At 48.9% G+C, this 18,828-nt stretch overlaps 1 protein-coding gene across 1 annotated transcript in view; it reads right to left on the bottom strand.

Annotated features, from left to right (window-relative positions):
* Nucleotides 1-2,826: 2,826 nt before the first annotated feature.
* CAPN13 (calpain 13) overlaps nt 2,827-18,828 on the bottom strand; it is a gene marked incomplete at its 5' end in the record, with an annotated part of 46,062 nt that continues 30,060 nt past the window's right edge. Inside the window, 13 exons of the mRNA XM_079792115.1 lie at nt 2,827-2,977; nt 4,915-4,972; nt 5,531-5,586; nt 6,872-7,000; nt 7,626-7,701; nt 9,478-9,546; nt 10,924-10,982; nt 11,078-11,135; nt 14,269-14,325; nt 14,899-14,935; nt 15,474-15,676; nt 17,202-17,213; nt 18,129-18,271. Of these exons, the coding sequence (XP_079648241.1) occupies nt 4,946-4,972; nt 5,531-5,586; nt 6,872-7,000; nt 7,626-7,701; nt 9,478-9,546; nt 10,924-10,982; nt 11,078-11,135; nt 14,269-14,325; nt 14,899-14,935; nt 15,474-15,676; nt 17,202-17,213; nt 18,129-18,271 (926 nt within the window). The 3' untranslated portion in view covers nt 2,827-2,977; nt 4,915-4,945. The remainder of the gene's footprint in view (nt 2,978-4,914; nt 4,973-5,530; nt 5,587-6,871; nt 7,001-7,625; nt 7,702-9,477; nt 9,547-10,923; nt 10,983-11,077; nt 11,136-14,268; nt 14,326-14,898; nt 14,936-15,473; nt 15,677-17,201; nt 17,214-18,128; nt 18,272-18,828) is intronic.

Raw genomic sequence — 18,828 nt, forward strand, 5'->3', positions numbered from 1 at the left:
TATGGTATATTGACAAAAATAAAATATTATTTGACACCAAAAAGAAATGATGTCTTGATACATGTTACCACTTGGATGAACCGTGAAAATACCATGCTAAGTGAAAGAAATCAGTCACAAAGGACCACATATTACATGATTCCAATGATATACAGATTCAGAAAGCAGAATAGAGGTTGCCTAGGACTAAAGGGGTCAGGCAAAATTAGGAAGTGACCGTTAATGGGCATGGGGTTTCTTTTTGTGGTGATGAAAAATATTCTAAAATTAGTGTGGTGATGGTTGCACTGCTCTGTGACTATATCGAAAAGCATCAAACCCTATACCTTAAATCCGTGGTCAGCAAACTGCGGCTCATGAGCCACATGTGGCTCTTTGGCCCCTTGAGTGTAGCTCTTCCACAAAATACCACGGCCTGGGCGAGTCTATTTTGAAGAAGTGGCGTTAGAAGAAGTTTAAGTTTAAAAAATTTGGCTCTCAAAAGAAATTTCAATCGTTGTACTGTTGATATTTGGCTCTGTTGACTAATGAGTTTGCCGACCACTGCCTTAAATGAATAGACTGTATGGTGTGTGATTTACATCTCAATAAAGCTCTAAAAAGGGAAAAAGTTGGCAACAACAATAAAAACGTGTTTCGAATGTTATGATTGGGGAAGTGTGATGTGTGAGTAAATAACACGGGAACCCCAATAGGACTGAGACCTGAACTCTTAGGAGTTAGGCAACTAACCCCAGGGCTGAGCAGACAGTAAGGGCACAGGCCCTGAGGCTGGGAAAAGAATAAAACACGGAAGGAAATAAAGCGATGCTGGGGCGGTGGAAGTAGAGTGCAAGAAGGAGGAGAGACACAGGTGTGGTGAGACGGGAGGGCAGGGGCCAGGCAATGCAGACCACGTTCCTGATTCCGTACATTTCCTGAATATCAATTGGAAAACACTGAAGGATTTTTACCTGGGGAGTGCAATGGTTGGATCTGAATCTTTTAAAATGTGCTCAGACTGCAGGAAACTGATTTGAGGGATATGGGTGGACATAGGAAATCAGATAGGGAGCCAATGCAAAAGGCCGGGAGAGATGATGTCTGAGAAATCTGAATTGAAGCAACTTCAGGAGAAAGTGGGAGGGAAGGAGTAGAGACAGTCGGCTCCTGATGGGTGTTTTTCTGTAAAGGGAGGAAAGAGATGGAGTTGTGGCTGGAAGGGAATTTGAGATGGAGGAAATTTAAAAGGGAAGCATGTTTAAATGGGAATTAGAAGGCTCCAGAAGAAAGAGAGAGAGTTTTGGTATTCAGGAGTCAGAGGAGAGAATTCATTTAATCAAGCCCTTGCGAAGGTGGAAGGTAATTAGATCCAGGACATCCTCAGAGGGCTATGCCCTCTAGCATAATGGGAGGAGGGTGGGAGATGATTACAGATAAAAGTGGGTTTGTAGATTTGGAGGCAGAACTTATTCATCCTCCTGCCTCCAATTCTGCAAAGCAACCCACGAGCCAAGAGTGAGTGGAGGTGCTTTAATAATGTGATGGCAGAGGGCTGTGATTAACAGGGAAGTCGGGGAGCCCTCTTAGGGTGATGACAGGCATTACTGAAAGAGACTGAAACACACGTAACCATGCAACTTATATTACACTTCCTTCTGACAGAGGGAGTTGAGACCTTTTATGGAGAAAGGATGCTGAGAGTTCAGTTATTTCAAAAGTTCAAGCTTTAGGTCCTACATGCAAAATTAGCTTAAAGATACAATTGAAGAGTCATTCCTGATATTGGAAGTCATGCAAATTGGAAATGATCAAGTGTTCTATTTTTAAAAAGGCTTGGAAGGGGAATTCAGGAAAATATAGTTGAGTCTAATTAACTTGAATCTCTGCAATGTTTGTTGGCTTGTGTTCATTAAGAGGCACCAGGTATTCATCAGGAAATGTTTATGCTAAAATATTATTTCTTTATAGAGACCATGTCTGTGTCTTAATTTCAAGTTACATGATTGGGAGATTAAATAAATGCTGTTTACAAATAGGACCCTAGAAAGTGCTGATCACAGGTCTGCTGCCTAGGAGACTGTACGCTCCAAAGGGACATTGGCATATAGAGAATGGTCACCAAAAGGTCCCAGATAAGAACCATCAGAGATAACGAAAGAAGAGAGGCTTTGGGTTAAGCAGCAAAGTATTTGAAGGTCTGGCATGTCCAAGTCTATTTTTCTACAGTGGTCGAGAGAGCAGAGCTTGAAGCATGGATAGAAAATTCCAGGGAAGTAGATTGTCGCCTCTAGATAAAGAACACCTAATACCCGAAGGTGTCCAACAATGGAAACACAAAATATTGAGCTCCCAAGTTCCGGAATACAGACAGTCCTTGGGTTACATTGGACACGATGTACGTTATTTCGTGGTTACGTCGCCATCTCCCATTTATTTATTAAAAAAAAAAGTTCTGTCATTTCGACATATTTATATACATATGTGCTTTATTATTTATTTACCACAAGTAAAGGTCAGGAATTGTTATCTTTTTAAAAATATATATATTTTATTGATTTTTTACAGAGAGGAAGGGAGAGGGATAGAGAGTTAGAAACATCGGTGAGAGAGAAACATCAATTAGCTGCCTCCTGCACACCTCCTACTGGGGATGTGCCTGCAGCCAAGGTACATGCCCTTGACCAGAATTCAACCTGGGACCTTTCAGTCCACAGGCCGATGCTCTATTCACTGAGCCAAACCGGTTAGGGCTGGAATTATTATCGTTCTTTAAAATTTTTTTTTTTACTGTTTCACTTCATTCATGCTGTGTATGTGCTCCATGTCAATGACGTAGGTGCTTATGTAGGTTATGTTCCTATGAAAATTGGATTACGTCGCACCGTAGGAACAGATCTCCGAGGCAACCCGAGGACCTACTGTATTCTATCAGGCTCTGCAGGGGCTTCTGCTATAGTAGGGTGGGATGTAGACTATGTATCTGTAGGTCTGTTCTCTGAAAAGTAAAAATGTAGAAGAAAATGTTACATGGGTGCTAATTCTTCAGTGCACTCATGCTAGAGAAATAGATGCTGATGCCTTCAGATGTCTGTGATGCATCCAAAGCTACATAGTGAGGCAATGGTAGGTCTGGAGCTGGACCCAAGTTTCACTTCCCCAAGGTCTGATCATTTCTGTTGCTCCACACATTAATGTTTGCTGTGATGAGTGATTGCCTTTCCTCATTGGAACTTCAGTTAAGAATTCTAAAATCAAACTAGACCCCTATTTTATACCACACACAAAAATCAACTCAAAACAGATTAAAGACTTGAACGTAAGACCTTAAACCATAAAACTCCTGGAAGAAAATATAGGGAATAATCCTCTTGACATTTGTCTTGGCAATGAGTTGTTTGATTGGACACCAAAAGCAAAAGCAACAAAAGGAAAAATAAACAAGAGAGACTATATCAAACTAAAAAGCTTCCGTGCAGGCAAAAGAAATCAACAAAAAATGAAAAGGCAACCTGCTGAATAGGAGAAAATATTTGCAAAGCATATATCTGATAAGGAGTTAATATAAAAAATATATAAAGAACTCATATAACTCAGTAGAAAAAAACAAACAATTGATTTAAAAATGGACAGAAAAGCTGAATAGATATTTTCCCAAAGAAGACATACAATTGGCCAATGGGTACATGAAAAGTTGCTCAAAATGACTAAGCATCAGGAAAATGCCAATCAAAACCACAATAAGATATCAACTCACACCTGCCTGTTGGAATCGCTATTATCAAAAAGACAAGAGATAAGTGTTGTAGAGAATGTGGGGAAAAGGAAATTCTTGTGCATTGTTGGTGGAAATGTAAATTGATGCAGCCACTATGGAAAACAGTATGGAGGTTCCCCCCAAAATTAAAACTAGAACTACCATATGATCCAGCAATTCTACTTTTGGATATTTGCCTGAAGGAAACAAAAACAATAATTTAAAAAGGTATCTGTACCCCATGTTCACTGCAGCATTATTTACAATTGCCAAGCTATGGGAACAATTTAAGTGTCCATCAACAGATGAATGGATAAAGAAAATGTGATATATATATATATATATATATATATATATATATATATATATATACACACACACACACACACACACACACACACACACACAATGGAATATTACTCAGCCATAAAAAAGAAGGCAGTCCTGCCATTTTCAACAACAGGGATGGACACTGAGGGCATAATGCTAAAAAAACAAGTCAGACAGAGAAAGACAAAAATACCATATGATTTCACTTATAAATCTAAAAAAACCCCCAAACACTAAAGAAAACCGAACTCATAGATACAGAGAACAGACTGGTCGATTCCAGAGGTGGGGGTTGGGGTGGGCAAAATGGGTGAATGTGGTCAAAAGATATAAACTTCCAGTTCTAAGATAAATAAGTCCTGGGGATGTACAGTGTGGTGACGATAGTTAACAACATTTAGTATATTTGAAAGTTGCTAAGAGAGTAAATCATAAAAGTTCTCATCATAACAAAAAAAAATTGTAACTATGAGTGGTGACAGTTGTTAACTAAATGTATTGTGGTGACCATTTCACAATATATACATATATTAAATCATTGTTAGATACCTACACTAACACAATGTTAACTATCAATCATATCTCAATAAAAAGTGAATTGATTTTAAAAACAGATTCTAAATCCCTCACTCATGACTTCCAGGCCATTCTCTTTCATGAATGCCCACTGGTCTCCATGACTTGGATGAAATCTGCAGCAATGGCCTTAAAACCTCAGGTCCCCCTTGGCTCACACAAATAAGGGCTCCTTAACCTCTGGGAGGCTGCTCCCAGGGAGAAGGTCGTGTGTGCAGGTGAAGGGGAATTGGGCCGCAAGAAGAAATGATTCTAAAGCTGCCATGTCTTACCTGGACTCTGGGGTCTGCTCTACTCCTTGCTTCAGTTGTACATGACCAAGTTCATCCACTAGGAAATAAACATTCTCATTACAACCAGTCTTTACACTCACGAGCTTAACACAGATCAGGGCAAATGGTACCTTCCTCCCTTGAAAGATCTCAGTCTAGTCTCACCAACCCTTTCTGGCTAATTCCAACCCACGCAGGAGGTCCGGCCCCTGTCACAGCATATTTTCTGCTACTCCCTGCACTGCCAGGCAGTGGGAGGGTAGATGAGGTCGACCAGCTGGCCGGGCCAGGAGGCTCTTTCTAAAACTCAATGGGAGGAAGTTTAATGTACAGTGAGCCCAGCAGGTGTGCTTCAGTTCCCGCTTGGATTTATGACTTCCACATAATCTTCTGCTTTATTAAGCTATCGGAAAAAAATAAAATCTGTCTGCCAAGCTCCTAAAGCAGCCTTGGCAGCCAGCAATATATAAAGGCAGTAATTGGAGGCAGGGGGGCCGGCAGCTTGGCTGGCCTCTGACAGCCTGTTCGATATCCTCAGGGAGAAAAATGCCCCTGGAATCTGGGGAGGAGAGGAGGGCTGGGCTGGTCCTGTCTCTGGGAGGGCAAGGCGGCTCACCTCCACTTCTGTCAGGTAGAGTCCTTTTCCATCCTCGGAGAGCTTGTGGAAAGTCTCTAGGGTAGAGAGGAGAGGAGTCAGGACATGCCCGTATAAAAGCAAATGCGGCGATTCTGTGTGAAGCCAGAGAAACTCTCGCCCTCTCCACGGGGATGCTTTGCCTCCCCTTCTCTTCTCTTTCCAGGGACAGCTTGAACTCAAGTCTTCGAAACTGCTCTGGCTGCTCCAGCCCACACTCGTCTCTCCCTCTTTGTCTCCCTGCACTAGGCATCTCCGCACTGGGCCGTGGGGCAGTGTGGGCCTCTTTGGAAGTATTTCAGGGGCATCATGTGGGGAACCTCCCTCATCCAACTGACAACTCTCTGGAACAGGTTTATGCCTCAGGCTTTTCATTTACCCTCCCAGGGCTCTGTTCTCACCATCTTTTTATTTTTTTGGATAATCCTCACTGGAAGGTATTTTTTCCATTGATTTTTAGAGGCAGTGGAAGGCAAGGGTAGAAACAGAGAGGGAGAACCATCAATGTGAGAGAGAAACATCAATTGGTTGCCTCCCGCACGCACCCCAACCGGGGCCGGAGATTGAGCTAGTAACCGAGGTATATGCCTTGACTGAAATCAAACCCGGGACCCTTCAGTCCGTGGGCCTACACTCTAACCACTGAACCAAATCGGCTAGGGCTGTTCTCACCATCTTAACATGAATCGTCTAGCTCAGAGCAGTAGGGTTTACAGTGATGCCACGAGGCAGGGCGGTGTAAGGATTAGAGCAGAAGCCACATGCCACTGCTACCTCAGCGACAGCAGGTCCATTTTGAGCTATTTTGTAGCTTGGGCTTTCACATAAGATTTCATTTACAGCAAAGGGGGGTATGCTGCTAAAAAGTGTCAAACCTCTGGCCTACATAGCTGAGTTTCTGAGTCCTGGGGAAAGACCTCCTGCCCCCAGCTATTTGCTGGCGTGTGCAATTCCTCCTGCAGAGACCAAGTCATTCGCCGCATGACTACAGAGCAGGTTTAAACTATAAACACAATCTGGAGAGGGACCCAGTATTCAGCCTTGACCCTGGAAGAAGCACTGAGTACACAGGGTGACGAGGAGATGAGAGCCCCGGGATAGGGGAATCTCCTGGGGAGAAAACGGTGCAGACGGGAGGCTGGGGACACAAGCCGATGACACCGCTATGCAGGCTAGCGTTGGCTCTGTCTCTTGGGGCAACAGCTCCTGGGGCAGGACTCCAGGCCACCCACTGCCCAGGCTGGGGCAGGAGTGCATCCCTGGTCCTCTCCTGTGCTTCTGGTCACTGTGAAGGTCTCCAGGAGGTCCCCAGGTGACACTTACTTGCCATGGCTTCCAGCCGCATCAGGAAGCAGACCAGGCTGGGGAAGCTGACCCTGCCGGCGCTGTCGCTGTACCTGAGGGCCATGAGATCCAGCAGCTCGCTGCTGACGGAGATCCCTGCAAGGAAGTCTGGGCCACAGGTTTCCCGACTTAACCTTTGTGCGACCCATTCCCCACATGGCGCAGTGGAGACGGCGATTCCTGCCCTTCCCGGTTTCAGAGTCATGGAGACCATCGAATGAGCGGACATGAGTACAAGTCCGTGCCCGACTAGGAGGCTCTCCTGCAGGGCGGCATCCTTAGCCCAGGACTGGAAGCTCTGCCTCCTTGAAGCAGAGATGCCATTGATTTCGTTTAGCGCCAAACCCTCTGTAGAGCGCATCAGCCTGCCCGTGGGTGTTTAACCCTGCCGGCCCAGACGCCAAGATGAAGAGTCCCCGAGGGCGGCTTGGTGGTAGGGTTTCAATCATGTGGCTTACTCTCTCACAGTTAGAGCTGTGCTGGGAGAAGGCAGCCGGCAACATTGACTGGCACGTGAGAACTCAGGCAAAGGCAGCAGAGTCTGAGCCCAGAGCTGGAGGCCCTAGGGGCCGGTGTAAACCAGGGGAGGCCACGAGGCCGCAGCTCTGCTGGTCCTGACTGCCCGCTCCGCTGCACCAGCCTTGCTGCAGCCCAGGAGGGGTGTTCCCCCGCCCTCCTCCCCCCACATGCTGCCACCCTCCATCATCGGGGCTCAGAGGGTCCCCTGCTTTACCTGTATCCTTTATGGCCCTCCACAAATCCGAGCTCAGGAAAACGCCCGCATTCCTCTGGGCGTTCTGGAAAACGCTCTGACACGGAAAAGAAGCCAGGAGCCTGTGTGAGTTCCAGTGCCCATGGTGCAGAGGACATCCTGGTAGAGGGAGGTCCCGCAAGCCAATCCCTTTTCCCTCCCTGGAGGCTCAGCTCAGAGGCAGGCAGGGCACCCAGCAGGGGACGGGGAAGCCGCCCACTCTGACCTCCAGCTGCGGGGCTGGGGGGTTCTCTTCTTCCCCAACCCCCTCTCCCATCCTGCTCTCTCCTCTCCCTCACCATGCACTGGGCTCCTGACACTCAGGTAGCTCGCTGCCTCTGGGGAGCTGGAGAGCTCTGGAAAGAGTCTGCACAGGGTGGTGAAGAGCACAGACTGGTTTATGGCCTGGGGGTGTGCCTTGGGCAGGTTACTGGATCTTCCCAGGCCTGCTTCCCCATCTGCAGCACAGGCCCAAGGGCCTGGCTCCTAGGCGAGTTGCCGGGAGTAAATGCGCAGATATCTATCAAGTGCCTGGAGAGTGCCCTGCGCATAGTGAGCGAGTGCAGGGAGCACCAAGGCAGGCGAGGGCTGTGTCCAGGACTAAGCACGGTCCCAGGCCATAGCAACCCCAACGCCTCAAGCTCTGCAGGGGGCTCTCCCTCTCCCAGCACAGTCCTGCCTCTCCCCGATTTGCACACTAACCCTGATTGTCCTTGTACTTCGCAGGTGAGGAAGCGTGCCCAGGCAGGGGAGGGACCGCTTTGGGCTAAGCATGCAGGCTGTGGGACTCCCGCTGGTGTGTCTGAGGCCGACGTCAGGAGACAGTCAGTGTGAGACAGCAGCTTACGCACCCTTTCTGGCCTAACCTGGCTTTGTTGGTGAGTATAACCACGAAGTGTAGAGTGTTCTCAGAGAGGTATTCATCCCCTCACTCACTCAGTAATTCATAGTTTGGTCATTTGTTTAGCACTTTGAGCACCTACTGTGTGCTAGACACTAAGGAAGGCAGTGGGGAAGGAAGATGGCTATGAGGGAGCCCCAGCCCTGGAGGACCCCACAATCTAATGGGGGGGCATATCAGCAACTGCAGTGCCTGTGAGAACCCAAATGACCCAAGTCGGAGATCAGGTGATAACCTGGGACAGCCATACAAACAGGGACTTTAGTTTCCTGCTGCGAGTTCATCAGGAGCTGAGGGGAGAACTCATAGGGCCTAGGGGGTGGGCAAGACCCTCCGGGGAGGCCCTGCATGGATGGTGTGTCTGAGCTGGACTCCCAAGGTGGTTGGGCGCTGGCCAGGCTGGGAGTGTAGGGAGGAAGAGCAAGGAGTCTCCTAGTTGGGGTCTGCAGGGGTGTGTGGGGGAGTGGAAGGGCCTCTCCTTGACCCTAAAGGAGGGCCATAACGCAGAGGGTCTCGTGCACAGCTCCGAGGAGGTTAGAGTTTGTCCTGAGCACTGGGGTGGCCACACACATTTTGGTTTTGATGTACCTTCCAGCACGTCGGGGGGCAGGGGAGGAGGTGGACTGGCAGCCTGGGGATGTGGCCGTGCGCCGGGGTAGGGATGTGGGGCAAGGCTAGCTGGTGGTTTAGCTACACTCCATGGTGAGCCCTTTCTCCTCCACCATCCAAGAGTGTTCCTCACCCTGCCACTCAATCGGTCACTGCCTTTGGTGGTGCCTGTACATCTCCCCAAACACAATGGGAGTTCTCCTTGAGGCCTGGTGAGGCTTATTTTCTTTGCACCCCTCAACCCGGGTGCAGGAGGAAGCGCCCATTAATATCTGCTAAACGGGATGGAACAAGAGTGTTAGTTCAAAGCAAACATGGCGGTACCTGGCAGCGGACGAGTCGGCTCCACAGCCTGGAGAACTCCTCCTGGTCGAGCTGCCCATTGACTTTCAGCTGCCGGGAGTTAAGAGTTAACCAGTCCAGTGTGCACTGAGTGGAGGGGCCGCAGGTCCCACCAACAAGCCCTCCATCCTTCAACTAGTGACACAGATGGGACTGGGCCTCACGCCAGCTGGCTCCTGCTGCGTCTGAAAGGGACCTGGCTTAGATTTATGTTATAAGGGGAAATGGAGAATTGGAAGGAGAAGAAAGCCCTGAGAAAGGGGAGGCCAACATCTCTCGCATCCAGGGGAAGAACGAGCCCCAACCACAGCCTTCACCAGTTGAGTGGGGAGGAGCCTGAGGGGGTCATGGCAACTCCTGAAACAGCACGAGACGTGAATGTGGGCCAGGTGTGCATGCGAATGGACGTATTAAAGCCAGCCCTAGCCATTCCATACGATGGGTTTCATGAGAGCTGATGACAAGAAAAGAATGGATCTCGGAGGGCCTGGAGTGTGAGCGGGAGGAAGGGTAGAAAAGACCCGTCTGCTTTGCAGGGGAGGTGAGGGCTACCTGCCCCAGGCTGGGGGACTGCTATGGCCATTTTGATTCATCTGCTGGCAGAACCAGGGCCTGATTTATGATTTCATCAAGAAGCCCTCTTGTTTGACAGTGACAACATTCAAATTCCCAATCAAGTCCTGTTAGGAGTGAAAGAGCAGCGTCTGTCTTCCTCCCAGGAGACAGCCCACACCGAGGGGACCATGCTGGGGGCTATGTGCGCAGGAAGCTAGTCTTTCCTGTCTGCCAGGGGATGGGCCCACATGGCTCATCAGAGAAAGAAGCCAGGATGGGAGGCAGGAGACCTGGGTTTGATGCCCTGCTCTGCCACGTGACTATGGAAACTGGACAAGTCACTGGATGGCCGACCCTGTCTCCCGTCTGCCCCTGGGGTCCAACTGCTGTATAGACTGAGGACTTCTCCACAAGTTTCAGTGCTTCTGTAGCTGCTTGATAGATGGTAACTATTGTCGTTGTTGCTGCGGCTATTTTTTAAAAATATATTTTTATTGATTTCAGAGAGGAAGGGAGAGGGGGAGAGAGATAGAAACATCAATGATGAGACTCATTGATCGGCTGCCTCCTGCACACCCGCTACTGGGGACTGAGCCCGCAACCCTGGCATGTGCCCTTGACCCGAATTGAACCTGGGACCCTTCAGTCCGCAAGCTGACACTCTATCCACTGAGCCAAACTAGCTAGGGCACTACAGTTACCAGTATTTTGGAGAGTTAGAAGGTTAGACTAGAATCCACAGAAACCCAGGCCCTTTGGTGAGCTCTCAGAACCAAGAAGCAGAGAAAATACTGAGAGAAAGGGTTCTGTAACACCCTCATTAGGTTCCTTGGGAGGCCCACAGAGCAGATGGGCGATGACTGCAAAGGATACATCCATCAGCGCCACGATGCTCCGGCACTCATCCAAAGAGAAGGTGTCCGCTGGAGGTCCTGAGGGGGCAGAACAGGAGGGACTGAAGGGTCAGGGAGGGTGACATTGGGCTGGCTTGGCAATGGGGGTGACGTTGGGAACGGCAGGTCCTTACCTTTCAGGAATTCCTGGTTGAGAAGTCTCTGAAGCTGGGCAGCATCAATGCCTAGTCCCTGGTCCAAACAAGGAAGGAATTATCCAGTGCCCAGGAGCTGAGGGACACATCTGCCTGGCTCTGCAAAGCACTCAGATTGCTAATCACAGTTCCCACCCAGTGCCCAGCTCACCCTTGTCAGGAAGCCTCTCCTGAGGGCTCCGGGCCACGGTAATAACTCCCTCCCCGGAACCTCTGTGGTGCTGATTATTCCTGACGGTTGATACCTTGTGTGGGTACCTTGCGTTTATCTCTTCATTCGTTATTGGATGGAAAGCAGTGTTTGCTTCCTCCCCACCATGCTTTGCACTTGGGAGTCCCTCAGGAGAAGTATTGCTGAAGGAATCAATTCAGCCCCGTAGGTATGTTTCCCCATCTGCTTCCAGAAAGAGACTAAGAAAATGTAACTATTGAATGTACATGTGTGGGATTGAGTGTGGGGAGTGAGAGGAGATTAAATTGCTGGGAACCTAAGCTAAGAGAAGCTGCTCTAATTGAACCCATTACTTAATGCTAGTCTTCCCAGACACTGAAGCAGAAAGGGGGAAGCAATTGAGGTTAAGGGGAGAGAAACATTTCCTGGAATGAACTTCTGGAGGGGTTAACTGAATTCAATTTTCTATTAGGGACACTGAGTGGCTGTTTGGGCAGTGTCTTCCATGATGATTTTACAGAGAAGAGCTGCTCTACATGTGGCCATTTCTTACATCAGCCTGGTCAAAGCTGAGGGGATGATGTCAACTGCTCTGCAAAGCAAGGTACCATGTTTCCTTTGATGAAAAATCTCAGTTGATGGTGGGCACACCAAAAGGACTTCCCTGACCCAGGAGACGTTGGAGGAATGACCTAAGGGCCAATTTCAGACACTGGCAGAATTTCTGGGGGCATCATGAGGGGCCATTCTTCTAGCTAAAGCATTAACACCCTGGCAAAGCATTTACACAGGGAAGGAGTTGGAGTGAGGCCTCCCAGCAGGTGGCTTTGCAGAGTGGTGCCAGGTTAGGTGGAAGAAGGTGCTTCCTTAGGGTCTTCTGAGAACCAGCACCCCATAGATGACATGCTGTCCCCAGGGTTGGCCTCATCACACAGAACTGAAAGCAAGAACAATCCTGCAGCCTGTACTTTAGCTAGAAGAATGGCCCCTCATGATGCCCCCAGAAATTCTGCCAGTGTCTGAAATTGGCCCTTAGGTCATTCCTCCAACGTCTCCTGGGTCAGGAAGTCCTTTTGGTGTGCCCACCGTCAACTGAGATTTTTCCTCAAAGGAAACATGGTACCTTGCTTTCCAGAGCAGTTGACATGTTGGTGAGAAACTCCAACCAATGAGAAGATAAGCAGCTTTGATGCATGGATCCTATCTCCCTCTTGCAGGTCTCCCAACCTCCCAGCACAGCCCCTGACCTGGACCCTGGACCAGTCACCACCAGGATGTTTGAGGAGATGGGGATAGGAATGGAGATGAACTTTGCCTCAACAAGTTCCCAAAGAATTGCATTCTGTCTCTACCACCTCAGTAGAAGTTCCTGAGGATGGACACTGCATTCCCAAAGCTTAGCATGGCACTTGGAATGTCCTAGGTATTTGGGACACGTTTACCAACTAAATAAATGATTGATGGGTGGGGCTGGCCTGCCCTATTAGCAACCTGTCTTTGCTGGCCACAGGTAACCACTGGGTTATGGCACCATCCCCACTACCATGGCTGATGAAGGTGACTCATGGTAATGGTAGAGTCCTAGTCACTGTATTCGTTTAAGGCAAGGTAAACCGATACAAGAGATCAGGAGAGAGGACACAGTGAGCACATGGGCTTTTTTTTTGTTGTTGTTGTTGTTCACAACTTTTGAGTATAGCTTGCAGGTTTTGGAGAAAGGTGCCGGGTTGGTGCTACTCAAGGGTGTCCTGGAAAGGGATGAGAAGGGACTGGAGTCTAGACTGGGTTCTACTCCCAGCTGTCTGGCACCAAGCTGCATCTGTGCCTCATTTCTACAAAGGCCCCCGTATGGGCTCCAGTGACCCTCTCTGAGAGACATTTGGTTGTTGTTTAGAAAAGTCCTAATTAGGGAATCCATACCATTTATCATCTCACAATTTATCATTTTTATTTCAGATGTGCAGGTGCATAGACCATGTTGAGGATTTGCCACTCACCCCTGAAGGTGAGTTTGGTCTCAGGTACCTAGTCCTGCTGATCACCTTGGGGCAAGTGACCTGAACTTGGGCATCTACTCTAGGGGAAGCTAATCTCTCTTAATTCAATGCAAATTGATTGAGCACCTACCTTCTCTGTGCCAACGGCAGTGATAGGTCTTGGGGACAAGGAATGCATATGATGCCATTCCTGCCTTCAGGACCTTACAGACTGTATCTGGTCTAGAGCCTTTTGAATCAGCCCAAATGTGGACCTGAATCCTGGGCCCATATTAATTTCAAGGAGGTCCATACTGAGCTGCTTCTTGCAACCTGTACCCTACATGCCAGCCACATTTTTTACTTCTCCTTGAGTTTTCCTCTGAGCCCAGGCTCCTGAATAATTTCCCTTTGGGCTGCCTCCTGGCCATCACCGCCCCAGCAGCCATCTGAATGTCTGGCATCCGTCCTGTCCTTGGCCTCTGCCTGGCCCACGGCTGGCACTATGCACACGATCATCTGTATCACTTTCCACCCAACATGATTATTAATGATAAAAAGCCCATCGTGCAGAGCCCTTGGCAGCTGTTTTTATCCTGACAAGTCAAGGAGTTCTTTATAACGGTTTATAAAACCATTAAGAAAATCCCCTGTGTACATAGGTGGCTTGCTTGGCAGGAAGAGTTCTATTGGTGATTTCTGCAGCTGGCTATCTCCCGGGAGGAATGATGCCAAGGTTGGTGGGAGCTGGCAGAGCAGGAGAAGGAAAGATTTCAAGGGATGTGTCCAACTGCTTGTTTACAGATTTAAAAAGCTCTACATTCCATCCCAGATGTCACCCAGGCGGGACGTCATTTCTCTCCAGAGTTTGGTAGCCAGATCAGTTGCAGAGATGTCCGGAGAAGGAGGCTGATGAAATAACCCATGAAGTTACTTTTCCTCTCTGTATCCTGATAAAAGCCTGGGACAGATTTCCTTCCCGTTGGTCCCTCCATTACCTGTCCCCATGCTGAGTACTATACCTGCTGGGCGTATTTGTAGAAAATGCTTTGTTGGGAGCCATTTTCTGGAAGACTTGCCTGGATCAAAGGGAAAATAGCCCACATCAAATTTCTGGAAAAGGAAGGCACCTGTCTGGCACAGTGAGGGCACAAGAACCCCCCCCACCTGGATCTGGGACAGAGGTCCAGCAATTGGGTGAAACCTTTAGGGCAGTGGTCGGCAAACTCATTAGTCAACAGAGCCAAATATCAACAGTACAACGATTGAAATTTCTTTTGAGAGCCAAAATTTTTAAACTTAAACTTCTTTTAACGCCACTTCTTCAAAATAGACTCGCCCAGGCCATGGTATTTTGTGGAAGAGCCAGACTCAAGGGGCCAAAAAGCCGCATGTTGCTCGCGAGCCACAGTTTGCCAACCACGGCTTTAGGGGAATGGGAAGATGGAAGTTGGTGGAGAGAAGATGGTTGGGTCCAGCCTGGCCTTAGAGGCCTGGCCTTCTTCCCTCTGCCCTGTCCCTTTGAGCCATCGTCATCCCATTATAATGTCTGTTTTCATTGATTAGTGGTGAGGCAAGAAGGAAGAAGACAGAAGCTCTTGGGGATAGAATGTGGCCAATGAGACCTACCCACCACCTTCCTGCACACCTACCTGCAGAGCTCTGAGGTTGAAACTGCTGCCCAGGTTCCTAGAAAATCAGGGGGACAGTGTGACAAGGATGCCTGCTCACTGTTCAAAGGGGCCTTCCACATGAAGGGCACCCCAGGGGGCATTGCCGCCAAGGACTGAGTGGAGTGTCCTAGGCACAGCAGGCTGTGAAGTGGGCGGCTCTGACAGTTGGCAGACAATGACCATCATGACCACATGTCCAGTCTTTTGGGTCATCTGGTCCTTAACCATTTAGGAAGTGGTTCCTTTCACAAGATACGCATGGACAGTAACCCTCATTGCCAGGATGGTGGATAAGCTTCACCTCAGGTTGCGACTCCGACTGGTAGCCCAGTGGCTCCCTGGCATGCTGGACTGAGAAGGTGCCATCCATGCTCCACTGTGAAGACCACCATGATTGCGGGCCTGTCTGCCTCGGGTCCAGGAGGGGGTGAGCTGCCCAGCAGGGTGCACACTTGCTGAACCGTCTTGACCATTGCCATGGCATTGAAGACCCTCCACAACGTGTTTTAATGGAATTAGGTAGAATTTGCAGTTGGAACCCCAGAGGTTCTTACCGGTCAGGGTCTGGCATTTTCAGGAAGATTCTAAGCAAGAACTCAACTGCTTCTCTGCGCGCAGAAGCGACTGCCACATAGGTCCCTGTGCTCAGAGTGAAGCACTTTGTGAGGTTGTATTTGGTTTTAGTCACGATGCCCTTGTCAGCACTTCTGAATCGGGAAAAAAAGGTGGATGGCAGTCTCTCCCGAAAGTGCTGAAACTAGAGGAAACACAGGGATAGTGAGAAAGCCCCGGTGGGTTTGCATCCCAGCCACCAGGGAGACCCTCCACCTTCCAGATGCCTCTCCATTAACCAAACAGGCCCCAACGAGGGAGACGGTGCTTGGCCAAACCCTCAAAATGCAAGAGGGTTTAGACCGTTATTTAATATACACTGAGTGGCCAGATTATTATGATCTCTGAACGCATAATCATCTGGCCACTCAGTGTACTTATGCATAAGGGAAAGCTTGCAAATCTTGATATGTCAAGGGACCAGGAGATAGTGGCCCCCAGCCTCTGGCTGGTTAGTCCTCTGCTTCTTTCTAACTACCCACAATGCAATTCTTATACATGGAAAAACCTTATTTTAAAATCCAAACTCTGTGGTCAGTCTACACTGAGTGGCCAGATTATTATGCGTTCAGAGATCATAATAATTTAGCCACTCAGTGTAGATGCTAACACTATAATGAATGCAAAGAAATATGACAAGTGGTTTTGTCTCATTAAATCTAACAGCATCCTGGATTCTGGGTTTACCTCTCTGCTTATATATGAAGAATTTCATGGGAACTAGTGAGACTGCTTTAACACTGGGTTCCTCCGGGAGCCCCCAGACCCCTCTGCCCTGTACCTTCTGCGAAACTCTCTCTGGATCGCCACAGTGGGGCTCCCTGCACTTCCTCCATTTCATCTTCCCAGCAGAGCCCTGAAATTTCTTCTCATTGGAGAATAATAGGCCCTGATCATTTTCCTTTTATTTCAATATTTTCTTAGAGATAAAACAATAAATATAATGCACTTCCCATTACCGGATGTCACATACATATTACACAATAAAAACCCCTTACTAAATAAATTTTCCCCAGTACAGTCGAGCATGGGCATTCCATTTAGAATGGTTACGCTGCATGACATGACTATTTGTGAGCTCCGCCTTGGGGAAAAACAGGGAGAAGGGGAGAGGGTTTTTTTTTTTTCTTTTTTCAGGGGGTGGAAACAGGGCTGTGCTACAAGATGAGGCGGGAGACAGGCGGCTGTCCAGGAATGCGCCAGGGTTCTGGATGGAATCTCCTAAGTGATGCTGTTGACATGCCCAGTAGCCTCAGCGGGTTGGGAGCCTGACTTGCTTGAGCCCTTCTGGCAAAAGTATGATGAACTTAGTTCTTCTGCAGAGCCAGCACTGTCCTGTGGCTCTGTGTGTGTGTGTGTGTGTGTGTGTGTGTGTGTGTATGTGTGTGTGCATGCACACATGTACGCACATGTTGGTATTGTGTCCCCTACAAAGTAAAAGATAAGGTTTTCCCTGCTTTCCTGCTCTCCTGCCCTCCTCCCTCCACTGGACCCTCGTTGCCCTGTCCAGACTCCTGATCCTGCAGAACCAACTTGCTCAATGGCAGCAAGAAGTGTGAATGTGGGGGCCTGGCGAGGGCTCTTGGTCCATGGGTATCAGTCCGTAACACTTGACCGACAGATGACAACAGAGGCGTGAGAAGCCCAGTGAGGGCGGTAGTGAGCCATACCTGAGGGTCGACCTGGGGGAAGAAGAAGAAAGGCAGATTCAGAAACCCGAATCAATACCCAAGGGCCATGGTCGGCAAACTGCGGCTCACGAGCAACATGCGGCTCTTTGGCCCCTTGAGTGTGGCTCTTCCACAAAATACCACGGCCTGGGCGAGTCTATTTTGAAGAAGTGGCGTTAGAAGAAGTTTAAGTTTAAAAAATTTGGCTCTCAAAAGAAATTTCAATCGTTGTACTGTTGATATTTGGCTCTGTTGACTAATGAGTTTGCCGACCACTGCCCAAGGGCAAGCAGATCCCAGCAGCCCAGCTCAGGGCCCTGCATTCCTTCTTTCTGTGTGGTCTGCCAGTTGCCTGGCAAACCCAGGGATGAATGGGGACCACTGCACATTGCCAGTGTAGAGCTGTGAAAAAGGAAAGCGAACCCATTGTGGGGAGCAGGAAGGGGAAGGAGGGGAGAAGGTAACTGAGAGGAGGAGGCTCGCCCTTTGTCAGGTCGCCCTTGAAGGAGGGGAGAAGGTAACCGAGAGGAGGAGGCTCGCCCTTTGTCAACTCAGCCAGATGTGGTTACTCATCACAGCAATGATGACAAAATTGGGAGGAAAAGCGAGACGTTGATAGGGCCTGGAGGTAAGACAGACCTGGACCACGGTTTCAGCAACAAGCATTAGAGCTGCCGCACACCAGGAAATGCTGGCGTGGGTGGGTGTGTCCCATTGTAAACCTGGTCAAGTCTAATCTCCTCTCTGTGTCAGGTGTTCCTACAAGTTTAGAGCTGGACCAGATGAACTCCATAGCCCCTTTGGATTGTATCTCCAAGGCTGTGGTTTAGTGACATCTCCTAGCCTGGTTGGCTGCTCTCACGCCCCACTGCCCCCAGGTGGACACGAATGTCCCGAAAGGACAAACCCTGAAGCAGGCGGCCTTACCTTGAACACCTGGAAGTTTAGTGGAAATTTCTCATCTTCTGCCTTTACATGTTGTGGCATGATGTTGAAAGACACAACGACATTGCTGCCTCCCACGCTCTCGGGCACAGAGAAGATGTACTGTGTGTCCCTCTGAAGTCCTTCTGCAAGAGAAAGAGCTGGTGCTGGAGTTCAGCTCAGCTCCTGGCTCCTGGGACTCTAGGGGGGAGGGGGAAGGGCGGAGGGGAGACACATCGAGTTCAGAGAGCCCTGGGGGTGGTTAGAACCTCGGGTGTGGGCCCCAGTGTCCAAAGTTACTAGCTGTGAAACGAGCTTCTTTATTTTGTGAGCCTCAGTCTCCTTTTAAAAACAAGGAGGAGGAGGACATTCACTCCTTGGTGAAAATGTTTCTTAAACTATAGAGATGAGACCAGCAGAGTGAAGAGCTGGAGGTTGAAAAGAGGGACACCCTGGGGGAGTGGGGTCATTCAGCAAACCATTCAAGACAGGCAGGTGCCAAGGAGAGGGGATGCACATGTCTAGGTGCACACACACCTACACATACTCTCACACACATACACATACACACACATGCACACTCATACACACACACACACATTGTTTCACAGCCTGTCCTATGCAGGATATGTAAGCACACTCAGAGTCACCCTCACAGGGAGCTTTTCCACTCATCCTTGTCACACGTGGGGAGTGGGAGGTG

Source organism: Cnephaeus nilssonii (assembly GCF_951640355.1).
Source record: "Cnephaeus nilssonii genome assembly, chromosome: 15".
Taxonomy (NCBI): domain Eukaryota; kingdom Metazoa; phylum Chordata; class Mammalia; order Chiroptera; family Vespertilionidae; genus Cnephaeus; species Cnephaeus nilssonii.